This window comes from Terrapene carolina, unplaced genomic scaffold, assembly GCF_002925995.2.
Source record: "Terrapene carolina triunguis isolate 2854851 unplaced genomic scaffold, T_m_triunguis-2.0 Scaffold62, whole genome shotgun sequence".
Taxonomy (NCBI): Eukaryota; Metazoa; Chordata; order Testudines; family Emydidae; genus Terrapene; species Terrapene triunguis.
Window position 1 is genome coordinate 16950090 of NW_020664413.1, and position 9215 is coordinate 16959304.

The 9215-nt window shown below is 45.0% G+C and overlaps 1 protein-coding gene across 1 annotated transcript in view; it reads right to left on the minus strand.

Annotated features, from left to right (window-relative positions):
• Positions 1-7200, minus strand: part of LCT (lactase) — a 31379-nt gene extending 24179 nt beyond the window's left edge. The window contains 4 exon segments of the mRNA XM_029910558.1: positions 631-733; positions 3929-4057; positions 5443-5477; positions 6540-7200. Coding sequence (XP_029766418.1) covers positions 631-733; positions 3929-4057; positions 5443-5477; positions 6540-7200 — 928 coding nt within the window.
• Positions 7201-9215: the final 2015 nt, after the last annotated feature.

The following is a 9215-nucleotide window of genomic DNA, read 5'->3' on the forward strand; positions in this document are numbered from 1 at the left end:
TGTGAAGGGGCATAGGCTGGCAGTTAATCAGGGAAGTGGTGGGGGTGGAAGGTTCTAGATTCTACTGGCAGGCAGCTTACCAAGCTGCTCCATTTTCCAGGCAGCTCTAAGAAACCTTAAACCGATGACTTGTGGGAGCGTGTGTTGTGCTGGGAGATTTGTGCGAGTGACGAATGAGGGATGTGTCAAAGCCTGGGATTTAAGAAAATGACCACACATTACGTCAGGAGAAATTATGATATACATAAGCTCATGGTTTAAAATCCAGTCTTTTAAGAACTGCCTCTCCCAATACTACCTGCTTGGGAAGATTATATTCAGAGTCCCCGAAACATTAGCTTTATAGTTTAGATCGGATGCTCAACCGAAATGTGGCTATTATTATTACTTCTTGTTTAGTGGAGACTAAAGGAACCAACCAAAATCAGGGTCCCATTGTACGAGGTGTTGTACAAATAGTAAGACAATTTAGGCAGACAAAACAGATAAAGGATGGAAAGAAGGAAATGTTAAATTGCATTTGACAAATGGGGAACTGAGGCATTATGATTAAGTGACTTGCCCTACATCTTACAGAAAGTTTCTGGCAGAGTTGGAAACTGAATCCTTCCTTCTGAACATGTCACTTACCCTGGAAAATGCTAGCTACTGTTATAAATGGATTCTCTTTCATGGAGTTACATTCATGAAGTTTTAGACCAAAGAGTAAAACTTTTGTATTCTCCTTGATAGTCTGTAAAACAAAAAATGGCATCAAGTTGTATGAAGGAGATAAGCAAAGTTACAAGCTTGGCATTTATTATTTTAAACATGGGATATAAAACCTGATAGAATGCCTACAAAATTGCACGTCAGGGATAAGAATGTTTAAAGGCAGATTAACACATAATCCAGAGGGGGTGTGAAAATAATTTGCATTGTTTGTACCACAAAAAATACGTACATATATACACACATATGCAGCCTATTCAATATTAACCCTTGGGTATTCACTTTGAGAACTAGCTTGTTTCCTGGGAGGTCTCCAGGTGGTACTGTGGGGTGGAACATATATAGCCAGAGGAATGAGGGGATCAGGGCATATCTGCCAAACCACATGGCAGACTTGCCCAGTTTCCTGTTGCTGCTGGGCTCTGCATTCTGCTGCTTCATGCTAAGCAGTAGAGGCGGCAGTAAGGTAAGATGCTCAGAGCAGCAGCAGAGTCTAGGGTCAAGGCAGACCTGGCAGAGACAAAAGTGGCTCAGTGCTCAAGAGGCCAGGGACATAAGTAGGGGGAGGGGAGAGAATATAAGGCTCATCTGCCTGCTTGGGGGGTGGAAACCTCTTAGTGCCTGGGAGAGTGGAGATGAAAGGCTCATGGGATTGGGGGAAAGCATGTGGAACAAGGGAAGGGATTGAGAAGTGAGATATTTGGCACCAGTCTCCATCCCTGCTTTTAAGGAGGACTGGTCAAAAAGGGATGGGGGGGGGAGGAACAAAAACAACAACCTTTTATTTTCAAACCACTAAAGTTTTGGGGGGTTGATTTTTCATTAAAAAACCTGACAAATAAAAAAAAGCTCTTAGCTAAGAAATTGTTTCAACAACAACAAAAATGTTTGATCGGTCTAGCTGCAAAGGTTAACTGGAGGAAGTGTTGTCAAGTGGCCAGGGGACTAGGGAATCCTGTCTTCCATTCTTGGTTCTGTAACTCATTTGCTGTATGCACATACACCAGTAAATGTGGTAGCTGTAATTCACTACCTGTGGCAGAATTGATAAGAGCACTTATTGATAGGAGAGAGACCTTTGGTACTTTTATCGCTGTGTCACCTAACCCTATCGTGAGCCCTGTCGTTGCTAATGTTTCCACCATTGCTACAACAAGTGAACAATTACACATACAAAACTTGTTAGGGCAGTTGTAAAGCCAGAAATAGAATAAATTAGTGCCCCTGTATGTAGAATGGAGGCAAAACTCCTTGCCTACCTAACAGGGATGCTGCAAAAATTTGTGAAGAGCTTTAAAAGCCTTGGATAAAAGGCAGAATGTAATTTCAGTTGCTCAGTGATCGCTGCCCAAACTGCATTTTCAGTGCTTTCAAACACCTGTTGTAAGTTAGAAAAGCAGTAGCGACACGCCAATGAGCAACACACAGCTGTTTCCTGGCATGGCTGTTGTCTGATCTGTGGTGACAAAACAGAACCATTTAGCTATGCTTCAGTGAGAATGTGGATTTCCCCGGCTTTGTGTGGGCAATATCTGTGGATTTCTCAAAACAATGAGCATCTTTTAAACCTGTTGTGTTTTGCATAGACGATGCACAGGCAGCTTCCTTTATCTCTCTCTCTCTCTATTTCTAACATGGCCATCACTATAACATCTGGGTGCTCAGTGAAGAACAACTGTCATGTGTTTAAGGCACAGGACTGGGAGGAATTAGGAGACTTGGGGCGTCTTCCTTGCTCTGCTGCTCACCTGTTATGAGACCTTCAACAAGACACACAACTTCTGTGCCCACATCAGCAAAAACGGGAATAACGTGTCAGATGACAATATCCTGGACAAACTTGGTGGAATTAAACGTAAATCAATAATGTTTATCTTAACATCTTTGGAGTTCATTGTATTAAAAATGCAATTGTTTATGTGTTGGTGATTGTATACAGCTCCTCTAGGAAGAGGGGAGTGCTAATGAAATTCCTCCAGTGATCCGTTCTTTGAAGCCACCCTCTGGAGAAGTACACATACACTAGTTCAAACTGGATTCTACAGGGACCAACAGACAAAGAAAGGATTTTTGGATAAATAGCCAACAAGCTCAGGGCCTGTTTCCTGATCCAGCAAATGAACAGGACCTGTGGTCCATGGAGGTCCCCAATCCTTCAGGAAGGGTTGGAAGAACTGGGTTTACTGAGCCGCCCCTAAGACTGGGCATTAGTTTTGAGCTGAGGCTGTTATGAACTTGTGACCATAGAAGAGACCCCTTTGAGGGGTTTGAAAGACTTATCACCTGTCAGAGCCCAGAGTGATCTCTGGCAATCTTATTAGCATGTATGCAGGTTCTTTACTGTTTTAATGTGTTTTCTCTGTAGTGCTTTTACCTTAACAATAAAATAGGCCTGCATAGGAAGTGCTGCAACTCATAACTCTTGGCCATTAAGTGTGTGCCGTCTCTGAGGGGAGAAGCAAAGCAGGTCTGCTTACGCAGCCTGTCTTTTGCTAGTCAAGTCACAGTACAATCAGGGAGCTATGCAGACTGGAAACATCCCAGTCAGGAGGGAGAGAAAAACACCGGTCCCCATCCAAGCAAGGCAACGGCTACTGGGCCGGAAGCCTGACAGTGGTGCCCTTGCAGGACCACTAAATGTAGGTGCAGTTTTTCTCAACTGTGACAACATGCACCTAGCTCACAGAGGATTTAAGAGGGCAAATACACTGTAAATTACTTTGAGTTCCTCATATGGAAGTGGCTATAAACAGGCGTTAACTGTAAAATGAATTGTTTCTAATTGATTAATCTTTTTAAGACATTACACATAACCACAGCTAGTGGTTTCAGCAGTTCAACAGAATTACAGTATACGGGCAATGGTCTTAAACCCATCTACTCCACTCTACCACTGATATGTTATCCCATATTAATGTTAACCCCAATAATAATCCTTTCCATTTCCTTTGAGGACACTTGAAAAGTAGCTGTGAAAAAGAATGCATTTCCCCACATGCAAAATATATTTAGAACATTTTCCCCTTTGGTGAAGATCTCTACATAGTAATTTAAAACATTAAGAGCACATTTCTTCCCTCGGTGATACAGGCACAAAATTGCACTGGCACAGGATTTGCACTTGCGTTAGTGAAAGCAGATTGGATCCCTAAAAGTCCAAAGCAGTCTAGAAATCTCTATAGTACCGTTTTCACTTTGAAACATTGCTCAAAATTACCTGTAACTCATTCAACTTCCTTTTTAAGTCTACTTCCGTTCTACAGTTGTATTGCAGACTGAGAGAGAGAAAATCTACGGAGTCCTGGAAAGAAGAAAAGGCAAATCACTACTCCAGAAATAATTTTTGCTATTAAAAATTGCTCAAAAAAAAAAATCATATTTCTTAATGTTTCCCCTGAATTGGCAGCTATCCTTAGAATGACGTATTATATAGAAATACCTGAAAGATTACCAGTGACTCTAGTTTTAGGACTCAGAAGTCCTACAGAAATAGGGGAAACAGTATAATTCCTACCAATCCCACAGGACAACAGGTAGAATCAAAAGTGTCATTTGGTTTACTGCTGTAAGGTTGTTTCTCCGCACTACAACAATGATATGGAAGCTGATCAAATGATTCAAACAGAGTATTTTGTGTGTTTAATATTTATCATCTGTAATTAGTTATTAAACAGTCAAGACTGAGAAAGTTCATGACTGTCTTGGCCATGCAGATAAAGTTTTGCAACAGGATTCAGAACAGTTTACCAATACGCACCTGGAGAAAGTACATTTTTAAAAGCCTTTGGTAGTGCCACACCTGCACATATTGTCTCATTATTTCACTTGAAAAGCAAATGAATGCAATGCTGAAGAAGTATTTGGTCACTGATTTCAATCTCAACATCTTCTGGACCCAGCAGACTAATAGGTAGTGGTTGATCTTTCCAGAGAACTCAATACAGTACAGAAGAGCTGTTATTTCCAGTCAGATGAACTCTAAACTTACAACCTACCACTTCAACTGAGCCCTAGCTTGACAACTAGTCTGAAGGGACTGGTTTCTCTCCAGACTGTGCCAACCACACATACTTGGCCAACAGAGCATGAATAGCTCAGGTTGGAGCCATTAGAATCCTCACAGCTCCTACAAGGCTTTTAGAAAAATAAAGTTGAAGACAAGCGTTAAATAGGAAATAAAATAGGCAAAGTGGATTTTTACTAGTCGGTATTTAAAATGTGAATTCTTATTAATTGGAAGCACATAGAAAGCAACAGTGTGTCATCTCTCTGCAGTAGCCTTATAATACATGCAAAACATGCACATTATTACAGCTGCAAATTGTGAATGAAATTTAGCATCAGATCTCTCAAAGGCTTGGATCCTAAAGTAATTATGCACCTGTGCAACTTTACTGGGACTACTCATGAGAATGAAGTTACTCATGTGCTTAAATTTTCAGATGAAGATTTAACTGACGAATAAAGTGTCTATGCTTTTTAAGTAATGCTTACCAAACAGGACAATTTGGTCATTGTTTAAAATTAGTTCAGCTTCACATGATTAAACTACTGAAATAAATAGACATTACTAAATTGGATAGATCAAATTACAATTGCAATAAGTTATTTTTATTCTAATAAATAAAAAAATTGCTAATCAAGTGCAAGTTAATAGACAAGAATTCCAAGAAAATAAAGTCTCACCCTAAGAGAGGCTAAAAAAGATTCCAATGGTGCACTCCCAAAGACATGATCAATTTCCAGTGCAATGGAAAGTTTTCCATCTGAAAAATACAGAAAAAAGTGCCTATTAAATCATTTACTTGGGGGAAGGAGGGAAAAGAATGAAAGATGCAGATTCACAGTACATATATTAGAAACCAATTTTGCTAGATTACATTATTTAAAAGATGTCCACGGGGGGGGGGGGGGGGAGTAGGAGTTCAGCAAGTGTCCTAGACTGCTCAAAGCCAGATGCTGATCACACAGAGCACTAGTGGAAAGCAGGAGTTCAGAGGAAGAGTTCTAGGTCTGATGGGTCCATTTTTATTTTTAAATTGTTCTGGGCTGGGAATCTAAATGATCTACTTAAAAAGTCCCTAAGTTGAACAATTTCAGGACGGCAAGCTTCATCTCTACCCAAAACCTATGAACTAGCATTAAAAGAATCTTAACAAAAGCCAACAAAAAGAAAGCCCACAAAATATGGACTAAAAGGGGGGGAAAAAAGGCTTAAGCCTCTCCCAGGTGGTGGTTGCTGCTAGAACTGGATGGAGAATGGTAATTCAGTTTCACAGAGAATTTATAAATTTCATTTCATTCTGATTAGGACCACCAAGGAGCTTGGCCAGGCAAGATAGCTGGAAGCCAGGAAGATTTCCCACTGAAGCTTCCTAGGAATTTCTTTTGTCTCTATGAGTTTAACTTAACATAAGTACATAGAAAAAAGCCAGCAGGAGATCCGGGTCTTTGAGGGATGAGTGCAAAGCTTTGAATTAAGCCCTAGGTTATGCACATTCTAATGTAGACCATAGCCTTAGTGCACAATTTTCACTTCTTTACAAATGTGCAAGATACTCTTAAGCTGTTAAAGAAAACAGAAGGCAATTTAGCTATTTCTCTATGGTGTGAACTCAATTGGGGAATACTTTGTTATTTTAAAATGCAGAGATTTCAGAGAAACTGATCATTCAGAATGTTTCTATAGACATTTTCGCTACTGTCCCGAAACACACACACACACACACACACACACACACACACACACAGCCAGCCATTTACAGTTTCATCACTTCACACACTGTTTAGGAAAGTCAAACAGAATTCCATTCCCATTTTCTCTTTACCTTTTGAAGAATATTTTTCATGGTAGATTTTATAAGCTTTTTCATGCGCAGCAGCTAGAATCTGGAGAGAGGACTGTGGATCATCATACGGCAGACTCTCAATGATCTCGGGCAAGTCGCTAAAAGTGAGCCACATGTCAACCATATCACCAAAAGAACGGAAGCTAAACTCAGCATATTCCACAAAGAGGTCAGCAAAGGTCCTGTGCTTCCCAAGTTTGGACTGCGTGATCACAACCCCAGGCAAATGCTTATGATGCAGAATTATCACTGGCTTAAGGTTTGCAGCAGTAAGAGACTCAAGAAGTTGTCTATAGCACTGAACTGTAGCCTCTTCCGGATTCTTGGCATTCCCCTCCGGAAGGATGTGTATCCATGGCATAAAGATTTTATAATGTGTAACACCACTTGCATGAAGGTAGGAGAAGTACTGTGGCAGAGAAGCCAAAAAAGGCTGGTGGCACAACCTATTATGACCTTCATCCACTACAATATTAAGAGCTTCTTTGCCTAAGAGCTTGTTTTGAAGATTTAAATTGCTTACTAACTCGTTGTTTAGGGGACCAGCAATGGCAATAAAACCCTGAACTAGTTTCCAGTCTACCCCACAACAAGGAGAAAAGACAAGAAAAATTAACACTGCCTTACAACCTAGATCCATTTTTGCTAACCTGCTTGAGAGAACAGTTGCTTTATGCTATTTATGCTAGAGCAGAGATAATAAAATTAACCTTTAGCTTGCATTATCTATTGTGCAGATAACATGCCCATGAGCACCTAGCACAAGGATGATAAAACAAAGATGTTTTTAAAAACACTTCACTGTTGCCCCACTTAGCCGGGCATAGGTTATACAAACATAAATATGGTTACTTACCTTACAGTAAGGAAGGTGGTTTTTTGAGGGGTGTCCATACAGAGTCTACTCCTGGTGCTTAGATAACCCTTTGAACAGCAGCATCTGTTGGGGCTGCACCTGTGCCCCTTGAGCCTTGTGAGCACTGTATCTGAGGATATAGAGCAGGGGTGGCCAAACTGTGGCTCGTAAGCCACATGAGGTTCTTTTACTGTTAAAGTGCGGCTCATGGAGCCCACCCCATCCTCCCCCCATTCTCCACCTACTAAACTGGGGAGGGTGAAGGGAACTTGGGACCTCTGCCTTGCAGTGGGGTGGTGGGGTAGGAACTTCTGCCCAGTGGGGAGGGGGGTGTTGGGGCTTCAGCCCTGTGGGGCGCACCTGCTGGGGCTCAGGACTTCAGCAGGAGCAGGGCTGAAGCCCTGAGCTCGGTCGGGCAGCTCCCGCTGGGCTGAAGCCCTGAGCCTCGGCAGGTGTGCCCTGGCTCTCAAACTTCTGAAGATTGTTGTATGCAGCTCGGGGAGGCCAGTCAGTTTGGCCACCCCTGAAATAGAGGGTGGGGAAACCTCAACCACCTCTCAGTTCCTTTGCCAATAAAGAATCCCATGTGTCAGGACTCTGAATTAATGAGGATGGAAGATAGATTGTGGAATGTGTGTGGCCAATACATCTTGAAGAACCACAGTAAGTGTGGGGTAAGTATCCATTCTCTCAGAGTGATTGTCACAAAGATTTCACTCTTGATGGCTAGCAAGCAATATCCCATCCTGGAGGTAAGAGTAGGGTGACCAGACGTCCCGATTTTATCAGGACTGTCCTGATATTTGCTTGTTTGTCCCGCGTCCCGACCAATGTTAGGTCGGGACACTGGACAAACAAACAAAGGCTCCGGAGCCCGGAAGGGCACGTGCCCCCCCCGACTCCGCCCCCTCCTTCCATCATTGGCTCCCTCCCCAAATCTCCCCTCTTCCCCAAGCACGTCATTCCTCCTCCCTCCACAAGCACTGGAGGGAGGCCTCGGAGACGCAGGGGGAGCGCGGGGCCGGGGTGAGTGAGAGTCCGGCCTGGCCTCGAGCGCAGGCAGGACTCGGTCAGGCGGTACCTGGAGAGAGAGTAGGGGGGCGGCCCGCAGGGCCAGGCGGCGGCTGTTCTCCCCACCTGGGCAGCGGGACTCGGGAGCAGCCACTGCTGCAGCTCCTACTGCCGCGGGGGGGGAAGGAAGCGGCCGATGGCCAAGCTTGGCGGCTGCGGCTCTGGCGCCCCCGAACCCGGGCCTGCTGCGGGGACCCAGCAGCGCGCACGCTGCGCACAGCCCCTGGCCAGTCGCGTCTGGGCTGCTGTCCCGCAGCGGCTGCGGGGCGGAGGCATCGGAAGCCCAGCCCCGTTCGTTCCCCTGCGGGACCCGAGTGGGACGGGGGGCTGAGGCCTACTACCCCCACTCCGGGGCCGCCGGTGGGATTGCACCAGCTGGGCAGCAGCCCAGACGCGACTGGCCAGGGGCTGGGCGCAGCGTGCGTGCTGCTGGGTCCCCGCAACAGGCCCGAGGGGTTCGGGCCCGGGCGCCAGAGCCGCAGCCGCCGAGCGCCATGGCCGCTTCCTCCGGCTGCGGCAGTAGGAGCTGCAGCAGCGGCTGCTCCCGAGTCCCGCTGCCCAGGTGGGGAGAACAGCAGCCGCCTGGCCCCGCGAGCCGCCCCCCTACTCTTCCTCCAGGTACCGCCCGACCGAGTCCTGCCTGAGCTCGGGGCCAGGCCGGACTCTCACTCACCCCGGCCCCGCGCTCCCCCTGCGTCTCCGGGGCCTCCCTCCAGCGCTTGTGGAGG